Source organism: Ovis aries, chromosome 10 (genome assembly GCF_016772045.2).
Source record: "Ovis aries strain OAR_USU_Benz2616 breed Rambouillet chromosome 10, ARS-UI_Ramb_v3.0, whole genome shotgun sequence".
Lineage (NCBI taxonomy): Eukaryota > Metazoa > Chordata > Mammalia > Artiodactyla > Bovidae > Ovis > Ovis aries.
Window position 1 is genome coordinate 23,999,369 of NC_056063.1, and position 14,341 is coordinate 24,013,709.

A 14,341-nucleotide genomic window follows, 5' to 3' on the forward strand; every position below is an offset into this window, starting at 1 on the left:
GACTGTTACAGCATCTCTGCACTTAGCTACTGGAGAAGGGGGCAGTAGGAATACAAGATCCTAGAACATGTTCTACTCACTCTGACCCCTCAGACTTCATTTTATTCATCTACAAAATTAAAGTGTTTCCCAGATGGCTCAGTGGTAAAGAATCTGCCTGCCAGTGCAGGAGACACATGAGATGTGGGTTCCATCTCTGAGTCAGGAAGATCCCCTGGAGGAAATGGCAACTCACGCCAGTATTCTTACCTGAGAAATCCCATGGAGAGAGGAGCCTAGTGCCTACACTCCATGGAGCTGCAAATTGTCGGGACAGGACTGAACGATTAAGCACACACACACAAAGTGAAAAGTTATAAATTCTCAAGCTAAGCTGAAAAGCAGAAATCATTAGGATTGCTTTTATATACAGAAATGCTTGCACATCATTCCACATTTAAAGAGTAAGAACTTTAGGGTAGTTTCTAGAAGTCTGTATTCATAATTTTCTAGGTCACTTTGATAATCACACAGGTTCAGGACCTACCAGCCTAAACACTTACTACAGACACTTAACTACACTTTCAATTTTATCTGAAAATGGACTGGCGTTTGGAAGTATACGCTCATTTCTAAGACCTATAGCCATTAATCATCTTTGTCCCTATCCCTTTTTTGGGCTACAATTGTTATATACTGCCTCAACAGATGTGTTAATTAAGCACTTTAATAATAAAATAAGAGTAGACAATATGGTTTATGGGTGTAAGAAAATGTATTTTCACAAGATATGAATCATGTACCAATAAAGCACTTTAAACTAAATACACCACATTGAAACATTCTGCACAAAGAAGTTACAGATCATATTTAATAACATGTCTAGTTCTATACAAGAAAATATTTTTAAGACCTTACTGCAATAAAAATTTTCAACAAAGAACAAAAATATTAAATAATTTATGAGACATCATAAAACCTATCTGTGACAAATCAGGAAGAATTCTGTGCTAGAAACAGAATGAGGGAAAATCTAAATAAGACAAAAATTCAGAAAATAGGCATTCATAAATTTCTCGTTAATGGAGGTTTAATGTTGTTAAAGACCAGGAGTCTTTAGGCATCAGAAAATAAAAATTTGCTTATAAAAATAAAAATTCCACAAACATCAGTAACATACATTTCCAGCTCAGCACAAAGGTCTTTGCCCTTTACAATTCAGAAGACTGCTAGTCATTGCCAAATATCTGAACCATGTCTTAGTCTTAACCAATATCATCTTTCGGATACTGATTCTGCTGCATAATTTTTTTTCCCCAATGAACCTACGGCCTATGCACATTTCAATAAAAACTGGCTTTAGAAATACTTTATTCATGAATAATTCAACACCTGTATCTTGAAGCTTACATTTTCCAGGCGTCCAAAGTGCAAAACAGATACCAACCAACCAGGCCTGCCTCCAGAGACCTCAGCATTTAGAATACAGCAGGTCAAGTGCTGGTTCTTAATCACTATGAGCCTGCACCTTTCAAGATATGCATAGATACTGATGCCCTCACTAAGGGCAAACGTAATCTTCCTCATGTATATCTTTTCTTTAAACTAAGGAGAATTCTGAAACCATATGTTGACAATGCCCATGTTATGCTTTCTCTGATCATCTTCAGCTCCTTGTAACAATGTCAAGTGTTTTGTTTTCCCTTCAGTTCCTTCCATAGCCTCTGTGGTTTTGTTTACCCAGTTTGGCCTTTTCTGTGACACTCTTGTTACACGTTTCTGCTTGCCTTCCTTTTGATTCTTTTCTTCTTGCTAGAAGCCTAGTCATCTGGGCTTCCCCATTTTCCTTTCCTAGCTTCTTATTCACCCCACAACTATAATCTTAACGCTTCCTTATATGTTGGGTCTTCATTATGTATAATTAACCAGAATTTAAATTACCATTTCTACGAGATCTGTTGTGAACTTTCAGATGTTCTTCTTTACACTTTCTCCCTGAAGGCTATTTAGAATTATCCTCAAAAGACGATGGTTTCTTGAGGATTCCTATTTTAAAGGTTGTTTTAAAAGAGATCACTAAAGGAATGCATAGTTCAGCAACTGATGCTTCTACTTTATTCTTAATTCTCATCATTACAAGTACTGGAGTCTGCAAGATCATCTCAAACTCCTCGGTGTGGGATACCTACCAATTTTACCCATAAGGGCTAGATGGAAAATGCAATTTTGGGCTCTCTGATGGCATTACAATTTATTAAGAATTCAATAAGTCTGAAACTTTAAAACAAACTAAATGATAAGAGTTATTCATTGATATGATTCTTTATCATAAATGATATATAAGGAGGAATGCAACTATGTTTGTATCTGTGAGTCAGATGCTATCAACCCAACCTTCATGTGTGGATCCATAATCTTTTTACATTTTTAATTCAGGGACAAGGAGGAAGATTCAGTAAATTTTAAGTTTCCAGATGTGCTCAGAAAGAATGACCAGAAGCATCCTCTGGTTGTTAAGACACAGACGGTTGATCCATTCACCCCTGATGAACTACCTGTGTGTGCAGCGAGGCAGCAATGAAAGACTGATCCTCTGTGGTCATGGGGCCCTAGGCCTCGTCGTTCTCTCCTCACGTGAAGTGTGAATAAGCATGGACAGACAGTCACCTTTCATTATGTCATCAATTACTGGTATTTTCATAGGATTTCAAATGCCTGATTCCAATTTTACAGTAATAACGATACCACTATTTACTCTGGAGGGGTTTTATGTTCCAAGCGGTGGATATTAACAATGTCCAACACGATCTCTAGGAATTATTCAGTTCTGAACCGTGCTTTAGAAAACATTTCCTACACAAACAGACAGAACAAAACGTTAGGCATTTAAAAATGACATGCTCTCATTAACAATTCAACAATTAATATACAGAAGAAACAAAGGAGTGTCAAGTAGGTGCAAAGCTCAAAAATATTAGAACCCAAGTCTAGGCTCCTTAGGTCTTGCTCTTACGCTTCTCACATCCTCAAACCCAAAGTTGAGGCTTCTTATGTCTTGTTCTTACTGCTCTCACATCCTCAAACCCAACAAACGTCTGAAAATTTGAAATAAAAACACTACCCAGAAAAATAAAAAAGAAAGGACACTACCCAAAGAAATACCACCAAACACAATCATCAATATTTGCTTTAATATATAATAAAATACTTGGGAGCAGGAAAAATAAGTGTAAATTACTACAAGTGACAAAAGTTTAGCAATCTTGACCTATTTTGGGTCTGGCCTGCCTACTGAGATTTTCTTCACACTTTATGATGCCCACAATTCAACTTTAAAGGGAATCCAACAGGCAACATGTCAGAGTAAGAAGGAATTCAAATTAATATAAACTACTGGACATTTATAGAGTAAGAAAACACAAAATCTTTAAACCCAAGTTTAAAAGTATCTACACAACAATTATATGGCTAAATTTACATTTCAATCCCAGGGTTTATGAGGACAATATAATTTTGTAGAAGTACTTAAAAAATAACAGTTTAAAATAACTACTTCTCAAGACTGCATTTATATTAAATCATGCTTAATTTAAAAATATTTTAACTGAACTATAAGCTAAGGAAGGTACATCTCAAATACATAACTGTCAGTTAAAAAGTTTAAGACTACTTTTACCCTTCCTGCTTGTTAGGGTATCAATATGTAGTGCTACACAATGTTAACACCTTGAAATTCGCAGTGCAGGCTAAGTCCCATGAAATTAAAATGATTGTACTTCTTTAAAATAATAAATCAGTACTTACTGAATGTTTATTATGAATAACACAAACTTCTAAGCACTTACATGTACAACCTCACAACTATTTAATGAGATAGTTATTACAGAACATTATTCCCATTAGCGCACAATCTTACCTTAAGATTTTTTGTTACATGTATTAGTTAAAAAACTTTAATGCTCATTAGTCAGATTTTCCCTTTCTTGTAGCCAAAAGCATATAACTGATACACAGAATATAACAAATTATTTACATGCTTAGGTAAAGACTGCCACACAATCTCTGAAAATCAGCCATTATCTTGGTAAAATCCTATCAAGTCTAATTAGAATGAATTACATATTCATTATCAATTGATGTAGACAGCCTCACCGCGCTGCCATGGACTGCAGATACTCACCAGCAGTCTGCGCAGGGTTTATTCCTATTCCATCTAGAAAATAAGTTGTAAATGACCTAAGTTATTTCTGAAGCTAAAAGGCTTTAACAGTAAGAAGAAGAAATGTGTCAAAATAATGTTGCTGTGGATACAGGCGTAAGCCGAACAGTTATGCCAAGAACATGAAGGTTATCTGTTGAAATCTCTCACTATTATGCCTTTACACATATCGCTGGACTAGACAATGTCTGTCAGTGAAACGACCCCAGTAAGTTCAACAGAGGATAGTTTTTCATACTGTTTTGCCAAATCTAGTGAAAAATAAAGCCAAAATACCTTAAGTATGCCATTCATCATTTAACATTGCTCTAAGGCATCAAATCTTAAGGCTGAAGAGCCAGAGTAATGTAAGTTCCACCGACACTTGATAAGTTTACAAAGCACTCTCCCAGGAGCTATTCATTTATGAATCTAAATCTTTCCAGAAAAGGAAGGATAGCTTTCTTCCAAATACAGACACATTTCAATGTGGCAGCATGCACAATTTTTCAGAATGAGAAATTCCATCATTATCTAAACCATATCATACTACTTACTGCTCATTAAAGCCACCTTCTCTTAGTCTAAATTTCTTAACTATACATGAACTACTCACCAGTATCTGGGACCATGACTTTGTATTCTTAATAGTTAAGCTTTTCCTGCCATCTTTGTTCCTTATCTTATTTCAGTATTTTCTCTTTGGGCTGGTTTCATTAATTATTTGTAGTATCCAAAGATAGTCAGAATTTAATTTATATTATCTAACTGGATAAAATCCTCATTATTGCAAGCCTGTAAGAACTGTTTTCTATCAGAAAGCAATAGCAAGGGACAGCAAAGGTACATTCCTGCTTAGCTTCCTATATTCTAAAACCATTTATGATACAGTAGAAAACACTTTGTTAAATGACAAGTTACTTTCAGCAATAATTTGGCATAAGGACATATGATATTATAATGTGCTGTGCTTAGTCGCTTGGTCATGTCTGATTCGGCAACCCCATGGACTATGGCCTGCCAGGCTCCTCTGTACATGGGATTTTCCAGGCAGGAATACTGGAATGGGTTCACAGCCATCTCCAGGGAATCTTCCTGACCGAGAGATCGAACCCAGGTCCCCTGCACTGCAGGCGGATTCTTTAGCATCTGAGCCACCAGGGAAGCCCATAAACTACTGTACTACGTAACAAAAGCACAGAAAAACGGAAGACACAATTATGAACAATAACTTCGACTTAGTGTTTACAATTATGTATATCATTTATGTTGATATAAGGTTTAGGGTTTTTGTATTTTAAGTCAATTTTAACTAATTTGGTTTCTTTTAAACAGCTAATAGCTCTGTTAATAAACAGGTTTAAGACAAATTCTTACCATTGGTAATAATTGCACTTGTTGCTGCAGGAACTTTAAACTAAAAAGGAAGAAAAGAAAATACATATAGCATATAAAATGCTAAGTATAAAAGATAGTTAGCAATGATAGGGTACATATAATCAATTCTATAATTTTAAATGTAATTTATCTTTTAGGATACGTAACATCATCAAAGAAAGTATTACAATCTACTTTATCTTTAAAGAATAATGTGCTGTGCAAAGTCGCTTCATTTGTGTGCAACTCTTTGCAGCTCCACGGACTGTACCACCTGGGCTCCTCTGTCTGTGTGGTTTCCCAGGCTAGAACCCTGGATTGGGTTGCCATTTCCTTCTCCAGGGGAATCTTCCCGACCCAGGGATTGAACCCGCGTCTCCTGCATTGCAGGCAGGCTCTTACCACTAGGGCCACCTGTTTTCTAAAAACTGCATTTCATTGTATTTAGGACACCAGAGACTGTAAAATGTATCTCGTTTTATGCACCATAAAAAGGAAAAACACTGTCAATGAATCTATAACCCAGTGTTTGATCTTTCAGACTTATACACGATTTACTTTGGTCATATATAACGCTCAGGCACAAGTGAAAATAAAAGCTAAGTAACTGCTTAGAATAGTCCTAAAAGTTCTTGGTAGAACTAGTCAGTTCAAACAAATGCCCTCTTGTATAATATGGGATTGCAATAGTCCAATTAATGCCACCAAGAAATACCTCTAAGTACAAGTAGGGGTGCAGGTGATGTCAGTTGGACAATTATGTGACTGTTACATGGTCAACCATGACAGACAGCCTCCACTCATCTTTATTCAGAGATGTAAGTACCTTATGAGTCAATGAAATGTGGTATGGAGCTTATTGGTAGCTTAAAGGTAGAATTATTCTCTTAATGCTCTCATTTGTCAAAGTGTGTTCATAGCTCATTCATTTTTCCAATAATTTAATAAGCACTTCTATGCTACAGATTAGTTTTATAAATATTATAGTTTTATGATTGAGTAAGTTTGGAAAACACTAAGTTATGCAGATGACACCACCCTTATGGCAGAAAGTGAAGAAGATCTAAAGAGCCTCTTGATGAAAGTGAAAGAGCAGAGTGAAAAAGTTGGCTTAAAGCTCAACATTCAGAAAACAAAGATCACAGTATCTGGTCCCGTCACTTCATGGGAAATAAATGGGGAAACAGGTCAAACAGTGGCTGACTTTATTTTCCCAGGCTCCAAAATCACTGCAGATGGTGACTGCAGCCATGAAATTAAAAGACGCTTACTCCTTGGAAGGAAAGTTATGACCAAACTAGACAGCAAAGGAGATCAGTCCTGGGTGTTCACTGGAAGGACTGATGTTGAAGCTGTAACTCCAACACTTTGGCCACCTAATGAGAAGAGCTGACTCACTGGAAAAGACCCTGATGCTGGGAAAGATAGAGGGCAAGAAGAGAAGGGATGACAGAGGATGAGATGGCTGGATGGCATCACTGACTCAATGGACATGGGTTTGGTGGACTCCGGGAGTTGGTGATGGACAGGGAGGCCTGGCATGCTGTGGTTCATGGGGTCGCAAAGAGTTGGACAGGACTGAGCAACTGAACTGAACTGAAGTTAAACTGGGAATCTTTGCAAAATCCTTTAGTATGCTGCTAATATAGTTTATTTGACTCCAGGAAAATACAAAAAATAGTCAATACGCCCCATACTTTTGGACCACTGATCCCAATCTCAGTTTTTAATGGTTATTTTATTTTTTTTGTGGTTCTAGTGGTCTGGGAAAACATTCTTTCTGGGAAATACTGCTCTCAGTATTTACAATAATCACACACCATAGTTGAGAAAAAACTAAGAGCTCATTTAAATTTATGAATTTAACAATCAAGTTTTAAAATAAGAACTTAACTACACATGAGAACAATTACTTGTTACAGGCCTATGTACTTGAAAAAAGAACAATTTTATTGTCCATATGGCACATTCTTAATTGTAAATATCCTTTATGTTTTAAAAATTTTAAATAAACTTAAAGTAACTTCAAAATATACTTTAATAAATTTTAAACTAGTTAAGTTTTTATAGAGGTTGTAATACTTTTTAAATAAAACTCCTAAATTATAGGCAATCTCAGATTTCTAAAACTTGAATATGACAAAGTTTCTAGTTGTTATTCTTAGTTATGTCCACTTTAAGTTACATATTTTCTTTAGTGGTAACTATTACATGACAATAAAAACCAAAAGCAACTACAGACACAATGTTTCCTTTTTCCAACCTATAGTAACAATGCTGTTTAACTGAAATTTGGGAAGCTTTACTACTGAAGTACATACAGAAACTACCACTTCTTTCTACAGTACTGACACGTTTTTTCCTAGATGCGAAGTTCTCAGTTTTCATTTATTTCTACTTCAGATCCCACTGTGTTTACAATTTAGGATGCTAAGAAGTTCCTCTCAGGCTTTGAAAACTCATTATTTAAATTAATTTCTAGTCCTATATTGGGGATTTTATTTTTTATTAAGAGAATTATATTAGGGTTCTATATCCACGGACAACTCAAGTCAACTCTTACTGAAAGATTCCAAAACATTAAAATAAATGCTATTATATTTTTACTCAAAATCATGTAATTGGGCAGGAAGGATAAGATTTCCATTTTACAGATTAAGAAATTTCAGGAAGAGAGAAACTGTCATGTCAAACAAATAATTAATGACACAGTTAAAAGAGGAACCCTAAGTCTCCCAAGCCATAAGCTTCTCTTCTAACTGTCAGGTGCAAATAGTTACTTTATAGATGCCTCTGATGAAAATCTTTGGAAAAATTTTATTTCTTAAAAACAAATTCAATCATATTTTCAAAAACAATAGATTTTACTAACACTGCAAATGCTTATAGAGAAAAGTTGAAAAACGTGATATATAATAAAATTATACTTCCAGAATCAAAGTTAGTAAAAATACAAGCATACAGTGTGAAGTTTTAAAAAATTGACATATCACTATCTTTTCAATTTCAATAAGGATTCTCCTTATAATTCAAGTTACATTAAATAAATGTGTCAATTTGTGTAACCCATTCTTGTATCTGAGGTCTCAACTCACTCTTCTTTTACCTTTAAGTGAGGTTTAACTTTGACACCATAAACCTAGCATGTAGATTTTTGAGACACATTTTGAGACACAAATTGTATTCTCTACAGGCTGTTCCAATTTCTATACTTACTTCTTCTGCTGCAAACTTTAAGACTGCTGTGAAAGGTGTACTTTCAGGAACACTAAGTCTGCAAGAATTAAAAAGAATATTTTGAAAGGCTGATTTTTAAGTCCTTTGTTACTTATTTCAGCTATTGTAGCAGACCTTGGCAAAGCTGTCTTTTGAGTCTGAGGTTGGCTATTCTGATTGTACACTATGTGCATTAACTCTAAAAAAGAAAGCAAATAATTAGCCTTATAGCTGACATGGTGCCCTCAGGTCCACTTGAAAATGCATAACCTATACAGGTGTGGATTTGTACATGTTTAATACTTTGATAGAAATAGGTCAAGCATGTAGGTTGCTTCTTGTTCCCAAAATGGATTTCAAAAAGTGGAATCTCTCCTCAATCTTAAGTACACTTTGCCACCTACAGTTTATCCTATGCAGGAACGAGATCGTTTTCATTAAAAGAGCAGGTTACCTGGGGAGCATCATCTTTTCATGAACTTTTCTGTGTACTTTCCATCACCAAGTCAAAAATAATAGTCCAAATTGGTAAAAATGAGTATGTTTACTATGGCAAAATGCAAAGCGATTTCCCACCTTTACAACATATGAAAAAGGCTCATACAACACAATCTGAAATAACATTCTGAAGAGTGATGTGTGGTTTTGACTTGAACTGTGGCAAGTATATTCAAGATCACTGATAAACAATCCGATAAACAAACAATCAACTGTTCAACTTAACCATAAAAAGAATTGACATTATACCTTAAGAAATCAGAGAAACAGGTTAAAAATAAGCTATGTAAGATTTAACGTAAAACAAACTACAGTGAGTAAAGACAGAAACACAGGAATCTCTTTCCAAGCAAAGAAAGTTAACATTTCTCTTGAAACTTCTCTATTGTCACCACTGTACTGTTCTCTAATGATTTAATACCAACTACTATATGTAACATTCTCAGGTATATATACCACCTCCTCACTCAGTCTATAGATTGAATGCTGAGTACAAAAATCATTACATCTGATGCTGCACATTACAATGATTTTCAATAAGTAAAGTGTGAATGGATTTCTTGGCTGCCATATTCCACTCCCCCAAAATACTGCTAAAGAGTGAAAACAGAACATGTTTTTTTTCCCTTCCTTTTTCATATGGAATAAAAAGAGACAAACAAAATTATAAAGAATAGCCATTTATTTTAAAAATACCTAATAAACTGGTAATGTAAAAATTTACAAAGCCAGGAATAGTACTTTGCAAGTATTTCCATAGTTTACTTACAGTTCAGAACCTGAGAATCACTGTCCTAAAACTCTTGCCTGTAGAGAACTTCTAAAACTTTGGGGTTTCAATTCGCTTTTGCACTAGAGACAGGAAATGTCCTTGTACCATATAATTAAATGTTATGCTGACACTCATTAACAAAAGTTTCTCTCCACAGATTAAATTGGTGCGACTATCCAAAAAAAATCCAATAAAACATAAAAGCATATTATAGTGAATGTTCTGACAGAAAATTGCACGGGGACTGGGAGTTACTTTCACTCCAGAGACTTTATCTAGATCTGACGCCCTTGAGTTTGCCAGTCACATCACTTACTCTTACATTACACTGGTATTTTGAAAAGATGCCAACCATCCTGTATACTGAGGCGACCTTTTAAAGTAAACTACTGGCATTTTTTTAAAATAAAAAGTCTCACATAAACAGAAGTATGGCATAACTTGACCAGTGTTATAAAGAATGAAGCTTGTATAGGACACTTAGAGAAGGGTGACATGAACTTTCTATACCATCACAGAAACTGTCATGGAGGTGAAATTTTAATCATTAAAGGATGTTAGCAGGTAAGTGGTACTCACAAAACTACATTCCAAGCACAGAAGAGAATGTGTGCCAGAGCAGGCAGATCTCAAAAGATTTGCTGTCAATATGCAACTAGGATGGCTGAAACTTTAAATGATGGTGGTAGTGAGGGGGCTGGGGAGGTGAGGCAGGAGTTAAGACTGGAAAGACTGGAATTAGACTGCAAGTCAGAGTGAAAGGCACTCAGTCCTGTCCACTCTTTGTGATGCTATGGGCTGTAGCCCGCCAGGCTCCTCTGTCCCTGGAATTCTCCAGGCAAGAATACTGGAGAAAGTAGCCGTTCCCTTTCCAGGGGATCTTCCCAACCCAGGGATGGAACCCAGGTCTCCTGCACTGCCGGCAGATTCTTTACCATTTGAGCTGAAAGAGTCTAAGGTGTTTCTAATGCATCCTGTACATGACAGAATGTTTGATTTCAACATTTCTATAATCAAGTAGCAACATCAACAAGGAATCAATTAACAAGCAAAACTAACCATAAAATCTGGGACATTCCCCAGAATAAATCTACAACTGCAACATCCTTTCTAGAATGCAACCATTAGCAACTCAAAAGATGCTTCTCTGCTACAGTACATATCTACCTGCCTGACAAGTGAAAAGTGGCCTTAAAAGTTAAAGCATGTTTTCCCACAAATCTCAGAGCTGCTTTTACTTACATACTCTTAAAAGATGATGCTGTGAAACATGCCAGACAATATGTGTGATATATTGCTGCACTCAATATGCCAGCAAATTTGGAAAACTCAGCAGTGGCCACAGGACTGGAAAATGTGTTTTCATTCCAATCCCAAAAAAGGCAATGCCAAAGAATGTTCAAACTACCACACAACTGCACTTATCTCACATGCTAGCAAAGTAATGCTCAAAATTCTCCAAGACAGGGTTCAACAGTATGTGAACCGTGAATTTCCAGATGTTCAAGCTGGATTCAGAAAAGGCAGAGGAACCAGAGATCAAACTGCCAACATCTGCTGAATCACGAAAAAGCAAGAGAGTTCAGAAAAACATCTACTTCTACTTTACTGGCTATGCCAAAGCCTTTGACTGTGTGGATCCCAACAAACTGGGAAATTCTTCAAGAGGTGGGACTACCAGACCACCTGACCTGGCTGAAAGTGAAAGAGGAGGGGGAAAAATTGGCTTAAAACTCAACATTCAGAAAACCAAGATCATGGCATCTGGTCCCATCACTTCATGGAAATAGATGGGAAACAGTGGAAATAGTGACAGACTTTTTATTTTGGGGGCTTCAAAATCACTGCAGATGGTGACTGCAGCCATGAAATTAAAAGATGCTTGCTCCTTCGAAGAAAAGTTATGAACAACCTAGCCAGCATATTAAAAACAGAGACATAAAGTAGCCAACAAAGGTCTGTCTAGTCAAAGCTATCGTTTTCCAGTAGTCATGTAGGGATGTGAGAGTGGACTATAAAGAAAGCTGAGCACTGAAGAATTGATGCTTTTGAACTGTGGTGTTGGAGAAGACTCTTGAGAGTCCCTTGGACTGCAAGGAGATCCAACCAGTCCATCCTAAAGGAAATCAATTCTGGATATTCATTGGAAGGACTGCTGTTAAAGCTGAAACTCCAATACTCTGGCCACCTGATGTGAAGAACTGACTCACTGGAAAAGATCCTGATGCTGGGAAAGCCTGAAGGCGGGAGGAGTAGGGGATGACAGAGGATGAGATGGTTGGATTGCATCACCACTCATTGGATATGAGTCTGAGTAAACTCTGGGAGTTGGTGTTGGACAGGAGGACCTGGTGTGCTGCAGTCTATGAGGTCACAAGGAGTCGGACACGACTGAGCGACTGAACTGAAAACATACATGTTATATACCTTTATATACACATATCCATATACAAACTATACATACAACTACACACACACACTAAACTAGAGGCCTGCCAGCACACTCATTCAGTCAACATGTATTAAGCGAACTGGTACCACTTTCAGGCACTCTTATATATTATATAGTTACTGATGCTGCCTTACCCTCCTTCCCTCCCTCCTCATTCTTTTCCAGAGCCAGTTGACATACTGATGAGAATACTCCGGTGTAAAGGCAGAAATCAGAGATGATGAGAAGAGAGAGTTAAGGGCTCTACTTTGTTAAGCCCAACTATCGAGTCACATCAATGGGAATCAAGCGCCTGACGTTCTGGTCATTTCGGAACCTGGGCTGGGAGGCCTTGCCTTACTTCCCCGAACAGCTGGTCAGAGCGGTGAAAGGCCTGTCCTGTTATAAGCAGATTCCAGACTGTATTAAGGATCCCAGCAAATCACCAGGGCCCGGTCCACACGTGCCCTACTCCACCACCCCCAAAACGAGTTCCGAAGAGAGCTCGAAACCAACAACGACGTTCCCATCACACACACCCGCACAGCCTCGTGCCCGGGCAAGCTGATATACTTCCACGATAACCCGGTTCAGGTGAGTGGGGCGGGCTCGGGAGAGGAGAGGAACGCGCACTGCTGAGGTGGCGGCCGCTGGGATGGCTCGAGCCGCCTTCCCCCAACTCTACAGCCCCTCCACCTCTACCGCGGCCGAGCTACTCACACTTTGTATGGCAGCCGCGGGTCCGACGTCAGTGTGATCTTAAAAGAAACTTTCGACCTGAGGAAGAGACAGAGGAGATTAAGGTCGGGCAGCGGGACCGCGGAATGGGGCGGCTGGAAAGCCAACACTTACATGGTGCCGCCGTTCGGGACCGAAACCTCGCAGCAAACCCGTGCGGAAGCTCCCACTTCCACCCCGGCGTCTTTCCCAGCTCAGGTCCACGTCTTCTTCCGCAAGCTGGGGTCCTCCGAAGATGCGGCTGTCCAAAGCACTGCCTGAAAATTGGACCCAGAGGCTCAAGTTGGGCGGAGCTTACAAGATCAAATAGCGAATGCTTTTGTGTGTATATTTCTGGAACACAGTTTCGGGTCGTATGGAAAGAATACTTTTACTTGAAGTGATTTTTCTTCCGTATTTTTAGTTAGGCAGCACAGAGACAGTGAGACTCAAGGTCCCAGTTTGTAAGTCGGACGGAAGTATGGGTCCCGGGAGGCGGTGGAAGAGCTGAGCGAGGGGGAGGATTGTGGGCCGGGCCGGAGGCGGGCGCGCTCCTACGTTGCCGAGGCAACATGAGCGCGGAGATGCTCCAGTGATGCTCAAGAAGCGGGAATCCTCACCCAGTGTTAATATTAGTATTTTCTACCTGCCCAGCTACCTAATCATGTTGTAGGTTTCTCATAATTTAGCTCTAAAGTTTTGATTTCCACAGATAAGACACTTAACAAGTTGGTGGGAAAGACAAGATCCCTGCACTTGAGGAACCTGAAGTCTAGTTGAGAAGAGAAATCCCACAAACCGATTTCAATGGTTTGTGATCTAATAGGATTAAAGCAGGGAATAAGGTTGCCTATTATCAGTTACATTTGTTCAGCTTAATAGCAAATTTTAATCCTTTCTATGTGTCAGGCACTAAAGCTAAATTCTGAGTATGCTGGTGTGAATAAGGTAGGTAGGTCCAACCTTCTGGAGTTCTTTGTATAACGAGAGAAGACTGTATTTCCTCTAATTTTTATTACAAATCCAAGCTTCTATGTCTGGATGACAAAACATCCTCTTATGATGTCTGTAAGGACCTTTTAAAAGGAACATTGCAATGAATAGACAAAATGGGAAGAGACTAATATAAACGAATAGACTAATATAATGGAGA

At 38.0% G+C, this 14,341-nt stretch overlaps 1 protein-coding gene across 2 annotated transcripts; it reads right to left on the reverse strand.

Moving 5' to 3' along the window:
- Positions 1-735: 735 nt before the first annotated feature.
- On the reverse strand, positions 736-13,405 carry LOC121820433 (ubiquitin-fold modifier 1-like). 2 transcript variants are annotated; one of them, XM_042254781.2, is made up of 6 exons: positions 13,324-13,405; positions 13,192-13,248; positions 8,771-8,828; positions 5,555-5,594; positions 4,160-4,192; positions 736-2,832 (listed from the first exon to the last, which is right to left on the reverse strand). In XM_042254781.2, coding segments are annotated over exons 1-6 (204 nt in total). In that variant the 5' UTR covers positions 13,326-13,405; the 3' UTR covers positions 736-2,818. The 2 variants fall into 2 exon arrangements, with proteins under 2 accessions (XP_042110715.1, XP_060250027.1); XM_060394044.1 differs by having other exon boundaries at positions 736-4,192.
- Between the last annotated feature and the right edge of the window lie 936 nt (positions 13,406-14,341).